General features: G+C 37.4%; 1 protein-coding gene across 6 annotated transcripts in view; it reads right to left on the bottom strand.

The window, feature by feature from the left end:
- The window catches only part of GPHN (gephyrin), a 306,325-nt gene that overhangs the window by 109,305 nt on the left and 171,761 nt on the right, over positions 1–25,259 (bottom strand). For all 6 annotated transcript variants that reach the window (XR_014228691.1, XM_082316630.1, XM_082316631.1 and 3 more), the window contains 2 exons: positions 8,091–8,185; positions 3,284–3,350 (listed from right to left, as the gene is read on the bottom strand). Coding sequence is in view for 5 of the 6 variants with exons in the window: in XM_082316630.1 (XP_082172756.1) it covers positions 3,284–3,350; positions 8,091–8,185 (162 nt within the window). In the remaining variant the exon portion in view is untranslated. The remainder of the gene's footprint in view (positions 1–3,283; positions 3,351–8,090; positions 8,186–25,259) is intronic.

Genomic DNA, 25,259 nt, shown 5'->3' with positions numbered 1-25,259 from the left:
AGAGACTCCAAGATCCTTCTTGACAACCTGTTCTAATGCTTAATTACCCTCAAAGTGATTTTTTTTTCTTTTCTTTTTATCCAGCTGGAAGCTACCTTCTTCAATTTATGACTATTGTCTCTTATCCTCCTCCCAGGCACTTCAGTAAAGAGTTTTCTCCATGTCATTTGAGCAGACTGCATATAAACATTAAATTATTAGAAAATGATGGCAGGGTCACAAGAATGAATTGCCATGGCAGTGTAGTCAGGGAACATACAAGTTGACAGAGAAAGCTGACATTATTCCTTTTGTTGCACTTCATTTTCGGTTTTGTTTCAAGTATAAAGAAGATTTTTTAAAATGTATTCCAACATTTTATTCAGAAAATAAATAATGATAAACATTTTGTAAATAGATACTGTAACAAGTATTTTCAATAAATAAAAATTACTATGTAAACAAAATAAAGAGCAAACCAACCATCAGAAATTACTAGAGTTTATATAAGCCACTTTGCAAGTCAAAAACATGACTCACAAAAGCTGTATTTCCTTAAAGCTTCTAAATAAGAACCCACCTTTCAGTCGCTCCTTTAAGAGTAATGAAAAGTCAGACTACTGCATAGATTTATAAATTCTTTAAACATTCAATTTGGCACTCTGAAGAACTGAAGTAAACTGGATGAGCATAAGATGCTGTATATAATGAATATATATTAAAATATATTTGTAAACACAATAAAGAATTATGACTTCTAATGTAACTGCAAACCTCAGAGTCTTTGAGTCTCCATAGCTTTATTTTAAAAATAGTTTAAAATACTGAAGCATACAACCATCATTATTTCAATAAAAAAGCAGACCTCAAGTAAGTGCTAAACAAGGACAACTATCTGTGAACTGACCAATAATCATGAAAAGGTACATTAATGACTACCTCATTAGAGAAGCCACGTCCCCCACTCCTACCACTGAAATAAAGCCTTGTTGACTTCACTGTTGATGAATAGGTTCCCAGTAAGTACTCTAAAAGCTCATGCTATTTGTAAAACTCATTGTTTTAGGCAATTGTTAGTACAATTATGAAAATTGCCATAGACCCAATGATTTCAATGAGCATCTGGTAATTTCATACTTTGCCCTCTTTCATAATATTATATACTCTTGCAAGGCTAAAAGAAAACAGACCAGAACAACACAAAAATGGAAGTATTCTACAGAGCTTGATTTAGTGGTACATGCCACACAAACGTTCCCTGGAGAAAAAACGTTTGGCATTGTGTCCATTTTTGAGATAGAGCATTTACGCTGCTGCCATTTTCTATTAATATTTTAATATTTTATTAATGAAATATGTATACTGCTGCAATTTCATAGCTTTATATAAGCTTCTTATATGACTGTATTAATATGATGGAAAGGAAATTAGCAAGTCATAAAAGAGAGAAATGAGATAAAATCCTGGTAACAACCCATCCTATTTTATTCTTGACATCCAGCCTGTTATGGTACAATTTTCTCTACTATTCATCTTAAAAAATCTTTGCTGAAATCTGATACTTTAAAGATGTTTCATATTAAAATAAATTGTGACAGGACAGAGTATCATCATGACAGGAAAAAATAAATCATCAGTTTCTAAAAAGCTTGCTTGTATAATGAAATCATATGACATTTTTTTCTCTTCCAGCAAAATTACCTTTTTTATTACTTACTTTATATCGAACTATTGTTAAAATACTTGTTAACGTTTTTCCATTTCTTTTCCTCATCCTCTTTCTACAATTTACCTATCTTCACAGTCTGAGCACCTCAGGGCAGAAAATGACAATTTTTTCTATACCTAGCATGTTAGGAGTACTACTGAATACAACAAAACCCATTAGAGATGATAGGCTATTTCATCCCTTTCATAATTCAACAAAAGAAGTGCAGACTTCTGAAAAAAAAAAAAAAGCTTCTTACTGGTGCACCAGTCCTATAAGATGTGGGGCTCATTGCTATGTTAAATACATATGACTTCCCACTCATAACTGGAAGACTTTCAAGTAGGTATACTCCAGCCCCACCATCCTCCAATGCTTGTTGCCTGTTTTGAAGGCTCTTTAATTTCTTTTCAATTAGAGTCTTATTAGATTTCCTAAAAAGGCGCTAAGGAATGGTAGAACCATAGGAAGGCTTACTGAATCCTTGAACTGAAACATGTAGACAATGTATCCGAAAACCTGCGGTGGCTGCTTAAGATAATAGTGTTCAAAACATTTCATTTTCAACTTCTAGGTGACAGCCCACATAAACATTCTTTATCTCCAGACCTAAGTCTTTCAAGCAACAGTGACTTCAGGGCTGTGCTGCCAAACACATTAGTGCCGTCTCCTCTGTGATTGGGTACTACTGGTTCAGAAGATGTTGATAAACTACCAGGTACACATTTCTTAGAGGCCAAAGGTAAAGACATTTTTTAACAAGGCCACTGACATAGTCTGAGCCCTGGAGAAATACGTTCTCGTGACTGATGGGGGATCTACCTTAGCAGTTTTGTATCAGGTTGTACAGCCCACTATTCAGCTTAGCAGCACTTGGGTGGAGAAGGCTGTTTTTCTGGGTCTGTCAGCCAACTACACAGTAAGAGTGAGCACTGGAAAGATCTAGCCTTACTAACACAAAAAAAAATTTCCTCCTGATGTTTAATTATGTTTCTCTCAGCTCTACGGTCAGAAAGTAAGCATGAATAAAACTACAAAGCCTAATTTCCCTGACCAAACTGAGCAAAATGCAGGAAGAAAAGAAAGTGTATAAAGGGTGTAAAGTCTGATACCCATATCCAAAAGATTTAAAAAATCCTCAATCTCTTAAAAACGATGTTCCTTTTTTTCCCTCTTGCTGACCAAAATTGGGAATATTCTTCATACTCCAGCAAGTTCTACCATACACTAGACCTTCCTCTTACTTCTGTGCGAAAAAGAAAACTTTCTTGGAAGCTGCAGACAACACAGGGATCAGGTACACGCTGACTAGAGAAGGAGGAAGCGTAACAGATCATTAGACTCTTTAATAGCACTACCTGCTACAGTGAGTGCTCTCTTGCACTACATGTAATGCTGGCCTGGTCACACAGTACCTTCAGTCAGATCAGAATTGTATTGTTCCTGACTGAGAGTGATGGTGCGTTCAGCTATATGAATATGCATTTCAATTCACATTTTTTAAAATTTATTGTAGTGGGTACTTTCTACCATTCAGAACAATGGGAGGTACTCATCATAGGTCCTCAGTAGCAGATCAGTAAGAACACTTCTTACCTGTGACCCTTTCTTGCTACCTGGCAGATTAATTATGAGAGTTTTCCCTCTGATTCCACACACAGGTCTGAAAAGAAAAAAACCCAGAGTGAAATTCTTGCATGCAACTTTCTCTGCTGTAAAAACAAGAACAGAGCATTTAAGATAAATTATATTATTTATCAGAATTTGTAAACTCGATTTCCAATTCTTCTCCCTAGTAACAAGTCATAGGACAAGAGGAAATGGCCTCAAGTTGCGCCAGGGGAAGTTTAGGTTGGATATTAGGAAAAACTTCTTCACTGAAACAGTAGTCAGGCATTGGAACAGGCTGCCCAGGGAAGTGGTTGAGTCCCCATCCCTGGAGGTATTTAAAAGACGGGTAGACGTGGTGCTTGAGGACATGGTTTAGTGGTGGACTTGGCAGTCATAGGTTAACAGTTGGACTCGATGATCTTAAGGGTCTTTTCCAACCTTAACGATTCTATGATCTAAAAATGTTTGCTCAGGAGAAGCTGAGCTGAAAAAGCACTAAACAAGGCTGACAGAGTCTAACATTTAATTGATAGTATAAACATTGGCTAGGTCTCCATCTTTTTTAGATCTGTGTAGCTCCCTTAATTCTATTGTTTACTTGCATCCAATACATTCTTTGATATAGTCCCTATTTGCTCATACACATGGTTCCTTTGTAATGTAATTGCTGGTGTCAAACACTATTTCCCTTGCCAGGTAAAAATACTAAGTCATGCTCATTGCATTAATTCAAATATGTCGTCTTTTTTTTTTTTTTTTTTTTTTTTTAAGATGCAACATAAGAAAAGCACAGAGGGAAGTAATTCTCAAGTGAAAACTGCAGTTATGCAATTCATATCTAATTCTTCCTAACAGTCCTTCCTTCCTCATCAAAAAAAGATGAAACCAGCTATCAAAGATGGAAGATTTTATTTTATTTTTTGCCTTTAGGGAATTCTTTTGGTCTCGATGCAGGGCTGAACTTAGACACTCAAGTGCTGAATGCTTTCTGTTGTTTAAAGTTTGCCTCTTTCTCCTTTTAAGTAAATATTTTTCAAGAAAATTACTGGATTTTGTCTTGAGGTTGTAAAAAGTGCCTTCTGCTTTTCTCCACTGTTTATGAAACCAGTGGTGAAAAACCCAGGGCTGGGATATAAGGATAAGAAAAAAGGTAAAAGGACGAAACCAAACCACAGAGATATGGAGGCTACAGTTGAGAGAAACTGTGTAACAATCTCTTTATCAAACAAAAACATGTGCCATAAGTAAAGACAGAATAGAAAAGAAAACAATTTCTTGATAGGGCATTACCAAAAATTTTGAGCCAAAGGATGTGGTCTGTGGGGTAGCCAACTTCCCTAGATTTCTTATACAAATAATTCTCAGTGACTAATGTCATTTATTGGTAGCATGGCATTTTCTAGCAAGGTAGCAAGTATTCTACTGACAGCTGTCATAATGCTCAAAATTAAATAGCACAGACATTGGTTTTGTGCCACAAAATGAACTTTTGATATCACAGTCAAGCCAGCCTGAAGAGAAGCTGTATTTTCAACTAGCAGCTTGAATATTGCCTGACTCCTAGCCTCTGTTTTCCCATATTTACTTCTTGCACACTATATACCCTTAGTTAAGAAAGAATTCCAGGTAGTTGAGGAATGCTCTACTGCAATACAAAGGTGAAGAGCCTGAGTTAAAGAAATGTGCTCATCCACTCTTCTTGCAGTAGGCAAACTTACAAACTCAATCCAGCAAATCCCATATATGGCATACAGTTTATGACAGATTCAAAATAAAGGAAACAGGAATTATCCACAGAGGAATTAAAATGAGGTGGAATTGTGTTTGGCAGATAGCTCCTTTATAATAATCTCCTTCTTGGCTCTTTTATTCTGCTTTAAATAATTTCAAACTAAATGACCGGTACAACCAACCAATAATAACGAAGGACTAAACCAGCAGCCGTTCTCCTGAAAGCTACACGTTTTGGCTGCCAGTAGTCACATCTAGTGGCTCAAGACAGAAATGGAGCTGCCAAAAATTTCTCAAGAGAGCATGCGAAAGTAAGTAAAAGTACCTAAGAACTGCATGGCTTGCAAAAAATATTGTGTGTGCTCACAACACAAAAGCACACAAAATATGCATGCATTCTGAGTAATTTTAGAGATAAATTAACGATGTTCCTGCAAATGTCAACAGTTAAGGGAGATGCTGTGGATGTCATGTTGTCCTCAGCCTTGTGATGCAGGGACAGAAATTTAAAGAAAACACAAGGAAGTCTGAGAAAGAAGAATACAAATTGAAGCAAGGGAGCAGAAGGAAAAATAGGATGCAGGAGAAAGAAAAAAATGGATGTGGGAGGAAAGAAATACAGGTCTAATACAGCAGTAGGAATGGAGAACATGATCTCTTTCGGGAAAAAAAAAGTTATCTCCCTGGGAAGAAATTATGCTGGTAAAAGCAGAACAGATGTGTAAGGAGAGAGAGAGTGCTTTAAAAAGCCTCACTGGCACGGCATGGGTAGTTGACAGGTAAGGAATCGGGTGAAGGGAAGAGATAATTCTGGGACAAGGACAGTTTTGGAGAGCCACAGAGAAGGAAACACTTTCAGGGAACACATAAAAAGGTCTACGACACTCTAAGATACTCCCTGCTGGACCTCAGGACTGAATCCGCACTATGACAGCCCCTCATTTGCCCATAAGTATCTGTGAATCCAGTCTACAAAATAACTCACCACTTCCTAATGCTGGCCCATAGTCAGGAAGACAGCCTATAACTTATAACAACTTTTAAAAGTTCATGTGATAAAATTCAGCACGATTGACCTAACATTTCCAAACCTGCAGGTGATTTATAGAAGTGTCAGCTTAATGTTGCATAACAGAACTTCTGCTTTCGTTTTTTTGAAAAGTCAAAGAAATTACACGCAAAATTATCCATCTGAACTTCATTTCAAAATGAAGTCAATGAGAGGTAAGCTTAGGACAAGTGACATTTAATGTTAAATACTTTGAAAAATTAGGATCTACATTTTTCAAACTGTTTACCTAAAATTAGTGTTATGTTTTTGACCTCTCTTAATGTGTGCCTTTGTTCTAATTGTAAGGGGGGGATTACAACACTACCTTAATTTGCAGAATTTTCTATGAAAATATATTAACAATTTGTGTCTTAGGATAACAAATGATGTAAGAAAAATCCCAGAGGAAGTGAGTCTGCTTCAGAGAGGATTCTGAATAAACAGCACCAAAACTGATATAGGATTACACAGAGGACAACTGAAACAAAGAAAAGTAAATTTCCTTCCTCCATCTTAAGCATTGGCAGAGGGATTCTACAAAAAAATGTAATCATAACACACATGTGCATTCATGCAGAACTGAGATTGCACAAGAAACCATAATGCTGTAATTCTGCAATTTTTGTGTACTTTATGATCTGAACAGTGTTATACAAATAATGGACTTCTGCATGCTGATTGCTTTTAGGCCTGAAGTAAAGGTTTTCCCTGGGAAATTTTTTAAGGCCTAATATGATTGCATGCAGTATATTTGTAATATTATCTCCCATCATTGTCATCAATTACTCCTGAAAGTGGCTGTAGTTTAAGGGACATTTTCTTGCTATATATACAGAAGAGTCAGGTCGCAATCCAGCATTTTGGTTCCACTACCATTACAACATCCTTTCAGGCATCCTGATCACACCACATCCTAAATCAAACTCAAACATCTAAATGGCTATCCTTTTCCTGATCAGAAACAGAACAGCTAAATTAACCTTTCCTCTCCTTGTGGAAGTATTCGGTTATCCTTTCCCTTCAGATAAACACACACTATGATATAAAAAATTGTATCGGATAAAAAAATGAAAATACTCGCTAATTTGGACAGAATCTGAAGGTGTTAACTTGGTAATGTTGCCCTTTCAGATATGTGATACGAAAAGTTTTAAAATACCTTGTCGAATCACTAAACCTCTCATCTAAATGCCCTTTAAAAATGGAAGCTATCTGAATACAAAGTTGCAGATTTGAAATGTCCTTCTTTATTTCTGATATAATTATTTTCTTGTTATACCCTCATTATACGAGAAATCAAAAACCAATAACAGCCATTGTTTCTTAGTTACCTTGAAATAACGTGCAAGCACAAACCAACTTATGAAAGGTATTGATACTACTAAGCCTATCATAGGTAAAATGAGGTAAACTGAAGGAATAAAATAAAAATCAACTCCAGAAAGAAATACAGGATAACAAGAGATGTCACTGATAAAAAAGAAACACCAACAGGCAGAGAAACAGTTACTAATTATTTAGTAGGAAATACCAAACTCTAGGAGTTGAAGTACTATATCTGAAAGCATGGGATAAAATACCATTTAATTTATTCAGAGAGTTTTTGCTGATACTGGAATAAAAGCAATATCAAAACAATACATTTGTATTTATCGAGGTTTTTTTTTGCTAAACAAAGCCTTTTAGTACTTGATGAACAACATACAGAAGAATTCTTCACTCACCACCGAAATGCCAAAGCTCTAGGATGAAAAGACAGCTGTTTAACAGCATGCATCAATATTACAAATAACCTGGCACAGAAAATACAGGAAGATACAGTGTCTAATGGAGACAACAAAGGGAATTAAATGAGAGAATGCAATTACCATTCTTGGAATTTGGCCACTTCACTGAAGTTAATACTTTTGGTCTTGATAAAAATGGCAATCTTCAGTTATTTGTCATTTCGTGACAGTATGTATTTCTAAGGAAATAGTTCACCTCATATGTTGAAGGAAATAGTCTTACCTAGAGAGCATGCCCAGAGGAGTAACATTAAGTGATCCCATCAGCATTGCCAGGGCCATCCCTGGGGCTTCTCGCTCTATTACTTCTTTAGTGGCCTGCAATCAAAGATTAAATAGCTAAGTGAGTGAAGAAGTACGAGGACAAGAAAAATATGAAGCCAGCTAAAATTTGGTTAAGAATATCTCCTTTTTTTGTTTCTGCCAAGAGACGTCCTTGCTAAATTCTCAACACTGAAATATGTTAAAGAATTTTCTCTTGGGTGTGTAAAATAGGGAAAGACAATGGGTTGGGAAGAAGCACTGTTAGCTATACTGTAAAGACTCCTATAGAAAATATTAAAAGTCAGGACCCTATATATATAGGGAATGTTAACCAACACCACATAAATAACAACTCTCTCTAACAGAAAGGAAAGAAAGTTGGGGAATAAGCAAAGAAAAGACCAAATGTAACTGCCTTCTCTTCCTCATCAATCTCATGTGCATTTCCCTGTTGAGATTTTCCCAGGCATGAGAAGGGTGAATCGGTCTGCGCAGTAGACAGAAAAAAAAATTTGCAAAGGGAAGCCCATGTAGCAGGCAGGCAGGCAAATAGTAAAATGGTAATGATAATGGCCAGAGGCTGAGGCCTTCCCTTTTGATCATGTCAGCAAAACAGCGGTTCCAAACAGGCTGGTGGCTTTTATTCACAAGCGGTCCATACGCAGTGGGCATCGAGAAGCCTGGAAGCAGAGTCTGAAAATTTTTGTCTTTTTAGTCCTTTTTCTACACAGGGAATCAGATGGAAAATTATTTTTCTGGGACATGCACAACCTTCTCTCCTTACTTCCTAATACAAATTTTCCCAAACACACAATCCGTCCAGTCTCCCAACCTCTAACTTTAGTTAGGACATAACACCTCAAAGGCAGGTTACAGTCCTACTCTCTCTTCATTTCCCTTACAGTAATTGCTGCTCAGTGGATCATCTCGTTTCATGTTCTGAAACAAGATTCTAAGTTATTTGGCACAACTAAAATGTTAGCAATGCTCATAAAACTGTGAAATCCATTGTAAAACATCCAGCCAAACTACAACACTTTGATGGTACAGCTATCAAAATAGAAACAGAAAAGCACATCTTAAATATAAGGACACTGAATAAGCTAAATTTCCTTGGCAGTTTGATATAGCAAAAGAATAAAATGGAAGAAAACCAGACAAATTATTTTGTGGGAAAGATTAAATTATAAATCACATCCTTGTACTTCTGTAAGTTCCTAGTTTACAAATAGAAAAACAAAGTCATAGAGAAGGAAAACGACAGAATTAACCCAATGGCATCCCTAGGAGAAGGATCCAGGAGTCCTATACTAGCTATACAGCTAAAACACTTACGGGAAGCAATATATAAAACAAAAACAAAAAAATCCCTGAACAGTACAGATATTCAAGTGGCCATATTCTCAAACATTGTCACTAACATTTAACATATTTTAAAGGAATATGTCAGTGTCAGAAGACATCAGACACAGCTATCAAGTAAACCTTCAGATTTTTTATTAATAAACAAACTTGGTGCATGCTCCATTGTGGGAAGCATGAATTTTGGTTTATACAAAACCAAGCAATTTTAATTCACTAGCTGACACCACAGGCTCCTTTACTTCAAGCATAGCATGTTGGTTTTAGTATCTGCCATCCTCTACGCAGAAACAGAAAAGGCATATAAATACCACCCAGTGTCTGTATTTCTACACAGGGGAAATGAGAAAAAGCAGGCTAGGAATGATGTGGACAAAACTAAAATGTCTCTGCTGAGGGAGATTGCCTAAAGATACCTGCTGAGGTATTAAATTATCACTCACATTAAAAAATCTTAACACTATCCATAGACCTAATGATTTTTATAGTATAGAACAAAAAGCCATTGCAATGGTGAAGGGACACTTTGCTGACAATGAAAAAGTTGGTGAAACATGGAATCCTCTGTGTGTGCATACATAGTAAGTCCGTATCTTTGCCTTTTATTTCAGCTAATACCATGCTTCAAAGCTATTCAAAACCGGTTTTGTGCATTTTGATATTTCTTTTTTGCCCTTGAGCACAGTGACACTTTGAAGATATCATTAGTTAAAATTCTAAACAGGCTTCAAAGGTAGTACAAGATGCAAAAGAGTTCCATAAACAACGATCCTGCAGCTTGGGGAGTCCTTCAATGAAATTCAAGTCCATTCTCCAACTTCACAAGAAAAATGACCTTCACAAAATGTCACTGCTAGCAGGCAATGTGATTATTAAAAATGTATGGACTAAGCAACAAAATCTGAAAGGGCAGAAAGTCCAAACAGCAGTACAGTCCTCAATAGAAGTTTCTAAAAATACCTGTTTCAAAATACATATGCTTATATTTATTACTGCAGGCAGACTTCTACAAACAGAGGAATGCTTCCTGTTTTTGTATTTGCAGCCTGACTGGATGGATATAGACAAAAAAGGCTGCTGCTAAGTAAACAACTTTTGCAGTGACATCTGCTCTTAAAATCAGCCACTGGAAAGTCCAGTCTTGGGATGTCCTCAAATAACACAACTCAAAATGTGCAGTGTACAGGAACTGAAATCAGCATCACAGTGGGAAGGACACTCTTAATCAGCTATACATATATGAATTAAACTAGTGGTGCTGCAGTGATTTGCTGATACTTTGTGTCTATCTGTAACAACCCTGTTTCACCTAACAATGCACCAAAGTGCTGCTGGCCAGGTTTTCTAATACCTCTTTAAGGTTTGAAGGAAGGGTGGAAGAGAGATGGCAAAACTAGATTTTCTGTGTCCAGCTCAGGAGTTAACTGCCTGGTACCAACATCTACCTGCATGCAAACTATTAAAGAATTAGTGACTCAGCACCTTCACGTTTTACCAGTATGCTGAAAGGCTGGATTAAGATTGTTAAATTTTGTTCCATGGGCAACTTTTTCTTGGTAGTCTCACCATCAGCCAGCTTTTGCCTGCTGCAGGGGGCCATAGCGTTGGCACAAAATGAATCACAAATCAAGGTTATTGCCCTTGGCTCTCTTACAACAGCAATGACGACATTACTATGTGGCCAGAAGCAGGAAAAATGATGAGATTTCATTCAGAGTTGTCACACTGATGCCTTCATCAGGACCAAAGCTATACACTGATTTCTCAAACATGAGGCTGATGACTATATAAAAAGTAGGAGGACAATACTGGAGTAAATTTGCATAAAATCCTAAAATGACAGCAAGGAAGTGTCCCCAGTTTCTCCCACATAAGGTGACAGTGCAAAGAAGACAGATGCCTACAAGATGGAGGTGGAAGAGAGGAGTTCCACAGCAGTGGAAGCATTTGAAGTTAAAGGCAAGAGTTCAGGAGAGAGACAGAAATGCAGCAAGGCCAGTTTGGAGGTTGCAAAGAAAGGAGAGGTCTGTAGTTTAGACGGGAGAAGGGAATGTGGGAAGAAGGAAGCCTAAGTAGAAAGGAAGAATTGCAGAGAAGTCGTCCAAGCAGCGGGACTGTCAGAAGGGCAGGGATGAGAGTAGAGCGAGGGCAAGTGAATGAAGCGAGTGGGATGGAAATAAGACTGCACAGGGTGGCTTGGATGGTCAATAAATGAGGGAGAAACTCAGAAGAAGCAAAAAGGAAGACAGGACATGATAGCAGTGTCAGGCTGTGGGGGAACCAGGGAGAGCCAATGGGACTGAAATAAAACAGTAGTTTCTACTCCAGAAGGGAGAAGTAGAGACTAACAACTAAATGATTATTTCACGGAACTGTTCAGTACTTGCTGACAATGCCTATGAGAGCAGTTCTTATATTTCATTGCTATATGAATAAATGCAATTTATTCTAAACCACATTTTTGATTGTTTTCAAAGTGCCTTTTTATTGGAGTTAGGGCATTATGTTCCCAAACAAACTGATATATTTTTAGATATCTTTGACGTAGTTGTGGTTGCTTAACAGATGGCTTGCTGCCAATTGGTTTCACAGAGTTCTCTGCCGCTTCACTGCCTTTCTTTGCCTCCATATAAATTAAGTTAGTTCAGTTCCTAACCTGTGGAAGCCCTCCCAGGCAGCTTCTGGAGGATATACCCACTGCAGACTGATTTAATTAAAAGACCTAGGACTACTCTTCTTGAAATGTTCAGAAACTCCTTATCTTTGTCTTTCAGGTATTAAACATAGCAAAGTTTGACCTCTTAATAGTAAGTAATAATCTGAGACATTTCATATACTCTTCAGCAGTTTTGGGATGGTAATATGGTTTTATCTCTTCAACTAAAATTCAAATAGGAGACTGAGAAGTCATAATAAATTCAATTAAATTAAGATGACCGAGACTGCCTCTGTTCAAAATATTATTTCTGTTGAAAAAGTTCAAATCCATGACTCTGCATAGCATATCATAAAGCTATTTACGCAAATTAATGGACAAATTTGCAGATAATTTATATTTAACAGACTATAGAATTAGCATAGGTAACATTTTATTACCTATTTGAGCTTTCCATTGAAAGCAGAAGTCTTGGAAGGGCTTAACCAAAGAAATACCTATATACCCTCTGCAACAGAGATCAAAGACCACAGTCAAACTTCAGAAGACTGGGCAAAGACCTACAGAGGCAGATCAGTCAAACATGCAACAAAAATGTCAGTCGCATCTGTCAACCACTTGTGTAAGAATGTATACTTCAGGAACAAAAATTGTATCTCTCAGCTTGGATATGAGATACCTTCTTCAAGGTTATTCAGTATACCTCTGCTGGAGATAACACGTGTGCCTGTAATTTCTATTCACAAGTCAGCTATTTCAGCTTATTCTCTACTTCCCTACTCTTATTTTGCAGGGTAGAAAATAGAGCTTACATGGAGCTAGACTGATTAGAGCTTCTTGCCTAAAAATCAGTTATCTGTTTCTTCTCCTAGTACAACAAGAAATACATGTTGCAGCAGTTGGTTTCTTTCAATACATTGAAAAGTTTTTGGATAAGGATCAGTTTCGAGTCACTCACTCTCACCATCATGTTGTCTTTCCTTGAATTTTTCTCATTCCCTGCCCCCGATAACCTGTGTGATGATATTCTGTGTCTTTTTTATGAATGGAAAGCGTGACAGGAACTGTGTTCTCTGATGTTCTCCAAAATCAAATTTCTTTGACTAATTGCTCAGTTAACTGGACAAATGGATAAAACCAATCGCATATACTACTGCTGCAAAGCAACCACAGTCAAGCAAGTTTGTAAAAGTCTCTCAACTCATCATCAAAGTTAATAACTTCCTAACAATATAGTGGCCCTAACACATCATTGGGGTGCTGCAGCCAGAGATACACCATGCAATGGCTGTCCTTTCACATGTACGCAATTATGATTATCATTGACTTCTTAATGCCAAATTATTTGTCACAGATCCATGTACGTCAGGAATGGCCTGCATCCAGAGGGCAATGAATAGCTGCTTCTGGATAGGGTGGATCCCAGAAGTAGGTGTTTATTGTCATTCTAGAGCTTTTGACAGATTCAAACCCACACCATTGAATCTGGCCACATGCACCCTAAAAGTAGTAGCCTGACAGTCATCATTTCCTTAACAATAAGTTATCCATGAGTGCTAATGATGTAGGCCTGTAAAAACCCATCAACTGTTTTATAGTACCAGACTAGTGGACAAGAACTGACATAAGGCTACAGTAAGCACCAATCGCTATGTTTGGCCTCACAGGATGGACTGGTGGCAGCTAGGTAGACATCAGGCCAGTGCACGTCTTTCTTCCTCCTCATAAAGTGACCAGGCTTTTGTCAGCTTTACTGTACAGTAAGAAACCCAGCCTGAGTCTGGCGAGTCTCCATTTTGATATTCCTGTTGGGTCTTTTTGATGTTAAATGCTGCTATGTGTGTCAGACACACGATCTCTGATCATAGAATCATGGAACTGTTTAGGTTGGAAAAGACCCTTAAGATCATCAAGTCCAACTGTTAACCTAGCGCTGCCAGGTCCACCACTAAACCATGTCCCTAAGCACCACATCTACCTGCAGGGATGGGGACTCAACCACTTCCCTGGGCAGCCTGTTCCAGTAATCATGATTCTCTCTGCCTGCAACTTGCCCCCTCCAAACTCCCTCACTCTCTTCACTGGTATCCATCGTACCACTTACTGTAACCTAATGCCTGTGGCATGAGACTCAGAGGCCAGGAGCTAATTCAATGTCCTTCTTGTTTATAAACTGATATCAGCAAACAATTCTATCAGTACAATTCCACTGTGTATATGACCATAAAAAGCAACTGGCTGGTAGAGGTACCTCTGACAATACTCAATGACTCATGCATGACCAAGCCATTAATATATTTAATTTTTAATAGTTGGACTCCAATGATAGTTATTGGGAAAGATGCTTCACATTTTTATTCACAATAAAGAAGCTGAAAATTTAAATGAATACACTAGAGAAAGCAGCACTGTGGAATTTGTAACTTGCTCCTGCACCTCAGTAGGTTTGTATCTAAGTTTTGAGCTAAACCTGGTTGCATTTGATTTACATAAACTTTTATAAATCAGTGACTTGCCTGCCCCATTTGTGTAACAGAAATGTTAATGAAATTGGTGCATCTGGGCAACCAAGCCATGTGCACCTTCTAAATATCACTTCTAATATATATTAAGTGTTAATAATAACTTTTTTAATCCTGATTGCTACACAAAGTTTTAAGATAGCAAATGTGTATAAAATATTTATGCCACACAAACTGATCTTAATTTTATGATATTGCCCACTCCCATACAATGCCATAAAACCAATGGAACAATCACTTTTAGAAACAGTTAACCAAACAAAGAAAGCACTTACTAAATGCTTTTCTGCACTATGAGGAATGCATTGAGGTTCTATGAAGATGTACACAGCCCACCAGATGCAGTATGTTACAGCTGTACAATAGCGTGTGTTAAGCCAGTGTCAAAAGGCAGAGTATTTGCAATGGGAGAGGGGTGCGGAGGATTAGCTTGTTAAAACAACAGCTGGAAACAGGTCACTGCACTTGCTTCCAAAGAAGGGTCAGGTGCTTTTTCAGCCCTCTTTTTCACATGCAAACTGCTGTGCTTCCCACTTCAACTCCACTTCAAGTAAGAATCAATCCCTTGCTATTCAATAGTAGTAGTACAGCTGAAGACTTGCTGGTAAAGGTAGTGACACCATTCTGCTACTACAAAAACAGTTTAAATTTTATCTATCAATCATTATTATTCTTTTAAGTTTTCCCTCAGTTACTTCAAAGTGCTTTATATTTAATATAAAATGTAAAAATCTATGCAATCCATCACAACTTTTGCAAAATTCTAAAAATTGAAGAAGTGGAACAAAACCTGAGAAGTGAAAAATTTTGTTCTTTGCAAATCACAGAATCACACAGCAAAAATGAGTATCAATATCTCAATAAGAGTACCAATAAGAATTTTACAATTAATGCAACTGACAATGTAATGAGCTTTAACTAATGGTATAATAACTAGGGAGCACTGTCTCATTAAAAAAATACCCTGTATAGTGCTTCTCGTTATGTGTACTATCTTCTAGACTATATATCTATACCAAAGGGGAATCAGGGTACAGTTAGCTTCATTTTGTACAAAACTAGTGCCAAAATTGAATTCTTTATATATGGGGGGGGCAGAGGGGGAAGTACATTAAGCAATGAAGTCTAGAACTACATAAGAGAAAAAAACCTGTCACTTTTGCTTAGTTGTGATAGTATCACAGGAATAGAACAGACCCTGTTCTTTAGAGATCCTCATCAGTACACACAAAGAATGAGGCCACCAGGTAGAAATGTATGCTGCTTTCTCTCAAGAACTTGCCCAGTCTCTTGGGCAGTGAAACAACCAAAAGTTTTTACTTGCAATTTCACTTCTCTAAATAAATAATCTTGTAATGCTTTAGGTCCAACGCATTTGCTACTGAGACTGAGATGCAGAACTCTTCTTTTGAGAATATTGTCTGCTGTTTCCTATCATTTGCCACCTTATGCCAAGAACAAATATTGCGTATGAAATATTTATACTGCTGAAACTTCAGCCAGTTTCTGCCACAGGTAAAGTAGCACCTCCAAACAATTTCAGATCTCAAATCATCAATGTTGAAGATTAAAAAAAAAAAAATCCTTCCTAAAATACACTACAAAGGATGGACTACTGAGTGATGATTTTTCAAGAATATACCACGGCAATACAAGGATTACAAGAAGTACTTGACTTTCTCTTAAGATTCCCTTACACAATATCTTTACTCCCCAACTAAATGATAAAGCATGTCTAATAACAACAGCTTTAAAGTACTTCTGCCATAACCTAAAACTCATAGAAAGGATTCTTCAGTGAGATCCAGTGATGCAATTCATGTGTTCAGAGTCTGAACAGTTGTCGATTTAGGTACACGTGAATGATGCACTCGTTGGAACTGTACAACTGAACAGATTTTGAAAGCCAAAGTGACCTACTGTGCATTCTGACAAACAATTTCCTATACAGGATTATTTAACTCCTGGCACAAATCACACCTTTTTTCCTCCAAGATTCTCATGGAAACAACTGGATGAAAAGGTTTCTCCAAGAGAAGATCGAAAGTACGTTGTTGAGACTGATGCAGCACAGAGCACTGAAAAAGAAGACAGCTAATCTACACTGAGTGAGGAATATTAAACATATCAAGTTTACCTTTTCCTCTGCAATTTGATTTTACTATTTAATTAATGGCTTACAATACTTAATAGTTAACAGTATAACAAAATCCAGTATAAAATATTTTTCCTTTATTTCACTGTTCCCAAGATCTTTTCTATACACGTTTCTGTATTCAAAACACCAGTTTCTTCCAATTTTAGAAGACATGGTATCTTTCATGCACTAGCTAAAACAAGTTCAATCACTTATTGACACTCCTTAGCTTTGACAGAGTAATGCTTTCACATTAATGCAGCTTGCATTGTATAGGCAAATTCTGTTGGTTTTCTTCCTAACTGCCCAACCCTTAACGTTGAAACCCTGAAGTTCTTACAATGTAGGCACTTCTTCATTAATATAGATATAGCAACATAGGTATATGAGCACCTCCTCTCACATACACTTCTGCTGTGCTTCAAGCAGCAGACCATGCTGCGCAGAAGAATCTTTTTGCTTTTTAATAAAATTCACTGTGTGTCCAAACTTTTCCAGCAGACTGATTTTTACACTAGCAGTGTGTAAGTGGATCACTGAGAAAAGTGGTAACTTTTAACAACTGGTAAGGCAGAAGAGATTCTTAGATAGGCACAGGGAACAAGTTCGTGTACTTAAAATGAACACAGGACTGGACTCTTGCAATAAATGCTAAGCAGCTCACTACCACAGCAATGGTAGTGGTTCAGAGAAATACAAACAACTACAAACATCATAGCCCTAAGCAGATTAACTCAAGTAAAAAATCAGACAGAAGTATTTCTAGATAATGTATATGGATAATGAAAGACAGTAATCCAGAATAACATAGAACTCATATGCACCTTAGGTTAGCTGCCCAATACTATGAGTCTGATTAAATGAGTTAAATAAAAAAATCCTCATTTTAAAAAAGCTACCAAGGAAAAGAAACAAAGACAAAACATTTCTGGGGAAAATATTATGCTGTCTAAGCAATGTGCAAGCTATTAATTGAGAAAAACTCACAAGTTCCAGCTAGGTTAGTAAATCCATCTTTACTGTGCTTAAAAAACGTAAAAATAAAACTCTACTGTTACAGACTCCCTCCTGCCCACAAAGAGTGATGAGTAGTTAATAGCAGCTTCTCATTAAGATGCTGCAGGAAACAAAATCCCTAGGAGACAAAGACATCTGAAAGAACTTTGAGTCTTTCTTTGCTCTTCTCATCTTGGGACCCACCAATGCTGAACAGCAGAAATCAGTAAAACTTGCATGAATTGTAGAAGAGTTTGAGAGAGACCGCAGTTTTAGGCCTTGCTGTTCATGGATTAATTCTCTATACCACTGGATACATAAGCGCTATTTTGTTTGAAAGAAAGAACTGGTCAGCTTGTAGAAAGAAGTGGCAATAACCCAATCATTTTTCACTCTTTAAAAGGGAGCTCTAGCCCAAAAACTCAGACAAAAAAATGGTGCAATGTGTAGGTTTCATTCAGCTCTGAAGTCCGCAAAATCTGCCACTTGAGTTATGCACATGATTGTAACACTACACAAAATAAAGCTTATTTAATAAAGTCTATCTACAGTCTACCTGCAAAAAAGATTAAAAGAAAAAGCCTAAGGTGTACAAATATTTCCTGAAAGCAAACAGCGAGGGTGGAAGAGATTATTTAGTGTTGCTATGCTGTACTATGAGAACAGTAAAGGACTAATCATATAAAAGCTCAGTGCAGTCTCAGATAAAATTTCTGAACCATGACATCTATCTGACTTCATCAAACTCCCAAGTGAAGTGAAAGAGGCTCCAGCAAATTCAAAGTCTAAAACCTGGCAACAACAGAAAAACATACTGGGGTGAACAATTCTGCAACAGTCATTGGAGGATGGATCACTGGGTCCTCTTCCATGTATAAACTCAGTGAATACATCAGTTCAATTTACTAAGGAAATTCACTGGCTTATAGCCATGGATATTATCTTAACAAGGAATCAGTTAAAACTGCATTATAACCATGTAAACATGTCTTCCTAGCCTGTACTCTAAAGGACATTTTAAGAAAAGGGAACCCAGACGATGGACTGTTTAAATCTTCCCAAATATATTCAACAAAATAACAGAAAAAAACATGGGTTACAAATTGTGATGCTCAGAAGTAATCATGTAAAACCAGTATTGTCTTGCTTCTTATATCTGCTTTGTGTATCTATCTCCTCATTTTTCCAATAAAACCTATTTACCCCCTAAGTAAAGAGGCAACAGTAGAGAGACACTGGAACTTACTCGGTATCAATATACCTTCAGCAAATTGTTACATGAGTTGTGACAGCAAAAGCCTTCATCGCTGATGACAATGCATGAACCAAAAGGCATATATGTTCTTTAGCATAACACTTATCATCTGAGGCATTCTTCTCTAAAATTAAACAAATAATTTTTTCAAACTAGATCCAGAAGCAACATACAGACGTAATAAAATCTGAATTCCAAGTTGATACGAGTCATTGTCAGGCACATTGTTCTTAAAAGAATGGAAAACTTCAACTGAAACTGAAAGCAGTGATTAAGTGGATCAGGGCAGTGGAACACCTTCTGGAAATCCCAAGGGTAACAAAATAATTATATACCTGTCTTTCTTTGTGAGAGCAAAAGACCTGTATTAGTTAGGAATTTGTTTTCTTTTCAGAAACAACTGAAGAAATTAGCTGCTTAGATGCTACAATGCTGACTATCATCAGAAAGGATACCTTTAAAAAACAGAGAAGAATAAAGAAAGCAAACTGTAAGAATTTAAATACTGCATTGAAGTGAGAAGAGGATATATGAAAAACACTCTCCTGGCAAATAATTTGTAGGATTTAGACACAGTAGTTCAGGAAATGACTATCAGAAATGTAACAAGTTTTTTTATCAGAGACAATAAGGAAGGAAGACAATAAGGAAATAAAACTGAGAGAGAAATAGGCTGATAACAGGAAATTTAGTTATCCTGGAAAGAGAAACTCTACAAGCTGGAAAGACTTATAACTCTTCATGACTATTCCAGAAGCTAATTTTTTTTTGAAAAGTGCAGGGGATAGACTAAAGAATACCTTAATAAGAACAAAAAACCAAACAAACGAACAAACAAACATAAAAAAAGGGACAAAATAATGTTGTATTTCGTTGTTCCAGGGTTCCAGGATCAGAACCGTTGCTCTGATTCCAGCTAGATACGATGTTATTCCCAGGGCTTTGTGTGTAAATTTTTCATTGTTTCTTTAACCAAATTTTGACTCATTTATATGACAAAAACTACAACGTATTCTTTCAACTTAAAATAATTTTTTTTTAATTGATTAAAATATTTGTACCATACTTGATCACTGCAGATGGAAAACTGATTTACCTGGATATTTTACAGTGAAGCTGCCTGAGACAGCACTGCATCAATTCTCCAGTAGATATAATTTTCAAGCACGAAAATTCCATACATTCATGAAAAAACATTGTGTTTATTTTCCTTCAGTTTCCGATCCTTTTCTGCATTTTGTTTAAAGTTTATATAACCTGCACATTATTTGAAAACTAGCTGTTTTTCTGAGGTAATATTAATTTTTAAAAAACTATATTAAAATAACTAAAATGATGCACAGAAGAATGACTTATGGTTCTTGGGATAAGAAGTGACTTCTAGCAACGTCCTGCAGCCCCACAGTGCTAGAGTGAATATTCCTCCTCCCTTCCAGCACCTGATGTCACTTCTCAAACAACAGCCTAGGGAAGCAGCAAAGTAACACTGGGAATTAAAGCCTGGAGAAAGAGAATTGCCACTGAGATGTGTTCTTGTCACCAGAAGCCTCAACAGTGTGAAGCTGGTGGGAAGTGAGAGACTGCCAGCCTACTGTCTCAAAGAGTTCACGAAGTTGTGAAAAAAAAATGCCTGGAAAAGCGAGGGAGGGTTGGAAAGGCCGAGAAGAGAGACGACAGGAGAGCCTAGGATACCGTAAGGGAGTAAAGGTGGACATTTGTGTCCTCTGGTTCCTCAGAGCAGGGAACAAGTATACAGGGAACAAATCTATAGATATATAGATTTCTAGAGACTAATGTGAACACTAGGAGAAGGTTCCTGCTGGATCTTACTCGGAACATTATCTGCTGTACTGGGAGCCACCCTGCACACAGGCAAGCTGGTGTCGGAAGCATGGGAGCAAGGTGCTCTCCCACAACGTCGCTCTCTGATTCCACAGCTAGTCTCGCACAGGTGAGAGAGGCTACTGACTCAAGGGATGCTGTCCTGCCTCTATGGTTAGACATAATTTTGCATATTTAGGGTATCTCTGAAGACAGCCAAAGTAGTAATATTAAATCTGGAGAGATTAAAAGACTATTACAATTACTTCAAGCGTAGGAAGATTTTATTATGAAATTATGACAGCGTTCGTTATGACAGAATGTTCTCTCTGGTTCCTAGTTGGTACTGGATTCAAAAGCATAATTAAAACCACAAACAGAAGTTAGAAACTGTGGCAGAGCTAGAAAAAGAGAGGTCAAGTGAGTTGAATTAAAGAAAAGAGGCAGGAAATCCCGCTTCTTACTCTAAGCTATGACAATGATTTATTCCCTTGCTATGGACTTTATGGATGTAGTCAAGTCCTTGTTCTTCATTTGTGAGAGAGTGACAAAAGGTTTCTGTAAACTGGCAATAGACCATTCTCCCAGTACAGAGAGAGTAGGAAGCAGCAACTACAACACACTGCGGTTTGGCAATACTGTACTAATCCAGTGGCTTTTTTAGATAAGCTGCAACCTTGTGTTTTAAATTAAAAGATCTGTAAAATTTCTTGTTTAGCTCCTTTGATCCACTGTGTTTACTGAAGTTAGCTTTGCATTCAAATCTTAATCTTTCTGAGCCTCAACAACAGATTATTTCCCCTGTTATTACCTACCTTCCATGGATTCTGAGAATTACCATAGGTAATATTAGTGATGTGTTTAGTACTTAATTACTACTGAATTTAATACTGAATACAGAATTACTGAACAGTAATTCACCTATCAAATGAAGTGATGGAAGCAAAGACGAAACACAATTCAGCTTTTTTTTTTTTTTTTTTTTGTAAGGAGGGAAAGGGTTTTGAGCAGTTTATGAAAAAGCTGGATGCTGGTACTGAGATCAGTTTTTGGCTGGTATGTTGAACTGAATCAGATCATGAAGGAGCCAGACAATTTCTTTTTCCCCATTCCTTACAATTCTTCTCAATTTTATTCAGACTGGTGCATATTTAGAAATAAAATCTACGCAGGTGGGCAGGACAATATGATAGAAATGCCAGGCATAAAAGCAAGTGGACAGGACAGCAAGAGAGCAAGTATCAGTGAGTAAGCAGACTCAAAGAGCAGCAAGGGGACACCATAATCAAGAAGCAGGTGAAAAGGCAGGAGGAAAATGCCAGACATTCAGCAAGTCGATAAAGCAGTACCAAACAGTCAGCAGGTGTGCCAAGCAGCAGAAGAGCAATTCCGCAAAGTCAGCAGATGCACTCAGCAGGAAGGTGATGCCAGGCACTTGGAGCGGGAGACAGGGCAGCAGAAGGCCCATGCCCATGTGCAATCAGATCAAAAGGACAATAAGGAGGCGATACATGCCGCTCAACAGATGGACAGGGCAGTAGGTAGTCAGTGTCAAGCAATTAGCTGGTCAAGAGGTAATGCCAGACAGTCAGGCAAAGGCCCAAGATTTCAGGAGGACAACACCACACAGCCAGCAGGTAGAGAGAATAAAAGAGAGTAGCAAATGCCAGGCACTCCCCAGACAGGCAAGGCAGCAAAGACCAAAGGCCATGAATAATCAGATGCAACTGTCAGCAAGGACAAAACATAAGCCTGCCAACTGATTGACGGCAGCAGGGTGGCAGTGCTTTTTCAATAACTTAGGATACCATGAGTGAAACAGTCCCAAGAATCTACATGCTCACCCTCTGGTAATATCATTAGATCAGAGTGAACCATGAAAATCCACAGGAGAATAGCACACAAATGGAAACAGCAGATGAGTCTGACCCTAGCACTTGGGGAGGCCATGGGACTTTCCTATAAAACAAAAATATGAGAATCCACAAGAAAATCAAACAAATGGGAAAAATGTGTCTAAAAACTGTTTCTGATGATGATTTAAAAAAGCAAAAAAATACTAGCAAAGAATTAGTTTGGAAATGATTGGGTGGGATTGAAGATGTTGCTTACCCCTCTCTGGAGCCCACATAATGGGAATGTTGGGAATTTCTGCAGCAGAAAAACAGAAGAGAAAAGGGATTTCTGACTCCCAGTTCAAGGAAAGTATGTCAATTTAGGACTGGGTAACCTCTTTGGGCAAAAAATAAGAATTCAACTGAATCTTTGCCCATTCCCAGACACATGCCTTTATCGAGGTTTGCGAAAAATTTAAGAAGCCCACATCACTTTCATCTCATGACATCCCACCCTTATTCCCCCAAACCACACTTACCTCTAGCACAAGGTGTATAAGAGGGGAAAGGGGATGGTCTTGTGAGCTCATTCCCATATCCACTGCAAAATAACTTGTGAAGATGAACAGGAGTACCCATTAACCACTGCCGGCCATTTGTGAGATAAACTGAAGAAGTCATTAACTGTTACTCATCACTAGCGTAGGCTGGTGTTTGAATCTGGCTTAGAGACACCCACAGTCTAATGAAAAGAATTAGTCTTACAAGTCTTGTGGGATAACCCTCTTCTACAGGAAGAGCTGCAAAAGTACGAAACTTATCAACACCTTTTTTTACCTTGAATCTGCTCTTCTCTTTAACTTGAGCACTCTGTTATTTATCATGGTTGTTTTTTTAAACAAATTAAACCATGTTTCAGAAATCTTAGCTGCTGTTCTATTTCAGAAACATGTAATGAACTCTGGAATGTAAGAACTGAGAAATCCCAGCAGTAATGTAATTCAGTAATTTAACTCATCTGTCATTTCAGTCATGAGTCTTTTTATTCAGTAAGTATCTTCCTAGCAACTCAAAGTCAACGAACCAGGAATCAAACTTCACTATTTCTGTCCTCTTAGAAGTCCACATTGTGCGTGTACTTATCTGCCTGCACATTAACTTCTTATTGGTAACACTGAAAAGCTACATCTCACTTTGATAAGGCAATAATATGCAACAAGAAGCCAACTCTTCCCTCTCCAGAAAACTATAGAGAACCTTAGACACAATAAAGGAATCATTAGTTCTGCTGTGCACTGCTGAATTAGGATTTGGAAAGGTCACAGAGACAGAATCCATATGAATTTGCCATGTACTCATACGCAACAAAGCTTTTAAGGAATACAGTAGTAACAGGCTAAGCTGACAGAACATTATTGATACTGATCCCCTGGGTATCAGCCACTCATTCTCCTTCTAGCTGAGCAAGGCACAGGAATAATAGAGGCTAATATAACTTCAAATTTAGAAATTGGGGTCATAGAACAGGAATTTCTTCCATATCCAAACCTTCCTGTATCAAACACTACTATTTGGACTTAGAACAGAATGACAAGGGCTTTAGGCAGAGGAGACCAAGTGATGTCCATCATATGATTAGTAATGGCATAAACCATCCAGGAATAGCATCCACTGACTGAACCAGAGTAGATATTAATATTATAGGGTACAAGGTACTTAGAGCATGCATTGGCAGTTTTATCAAATCCTGTGCTTTTGTGGCCAGCAGCAACTACAGTTAACTGCACCACAGCAAGAACAAAATTGCTAGCACCTTCTCTCCAAAGGGAGATCTTTCAAGGCTCAATGAAAATGAACTATGACTAACTGATCTCAGCGAACCATAAGAAAATGTTTATTTGTGTTAGAAAAGATGGACTTTTTAAATCTAGTGAAAGTTTAAATGTCAACAATAAATAATCAACAGTAGATTATGCACCTCACTATTAATTTGGGTATTCTCATTACAAAATAATTGGGAAAAAGAATATATGTATGAAGTCACAAGAAGCTAAAATATCTGTGAACGGTCTAAATTAATGATAAAAAGTAATTATTTTCTTGTCCGTAACTGATAAGGCTTTCATGTCTGAGTGTGACAACAGTCATTTTGGTTGTCTATTCTGGTACTTATACAGAGTTAACATTTTGCTAGAGCTTCACTGCTCCATGTGGGAACAATTAGCAGAAGCAGGCAAAGGACCAGTTATAATCCTAATAGTAATTGCTGAAGCCAGCTGCTTTCCAAGAGTCTTCTTGTTTCTTTCCATTTAGTGGCTGGAAGAGCTCCTACACAGCAGGCAAGCAGCAAATGAGAAATTCTCTACTCTTTAATAAGTATTAGTTTTAATGATCAACTATTTAATAGTGAGTCATTTTGTTATTCTGGTGCGCTTACGTCAAAAGGACTAACTCACTCAATTTTTGATACATCTTAAATCCAAACTAGTATTTGCCCTCTAGTTATCATTTATTTAAGCTGCCTTCACAGAGAAGTCTTCCTAA

The sequence above is a fragment of the Platalea leucorodia genome (genome assembly GCF_965183815.1).
Source record: "Platalea leucorodia genome assembly, chromosome: 7".
Taxonomy (NCBI): domain Eukaryota; kingdom Metazoa; phylum Chordata; class Aves; order Pelecaniformes; family Threskiornithidae; genus Platalea; species Platalea leucorodia.
The sequence above is the reverse complement of the archived record's forward strand: the minus strand, read 5'-3'. Positions and strand labels throughout refer to the sequence as shown.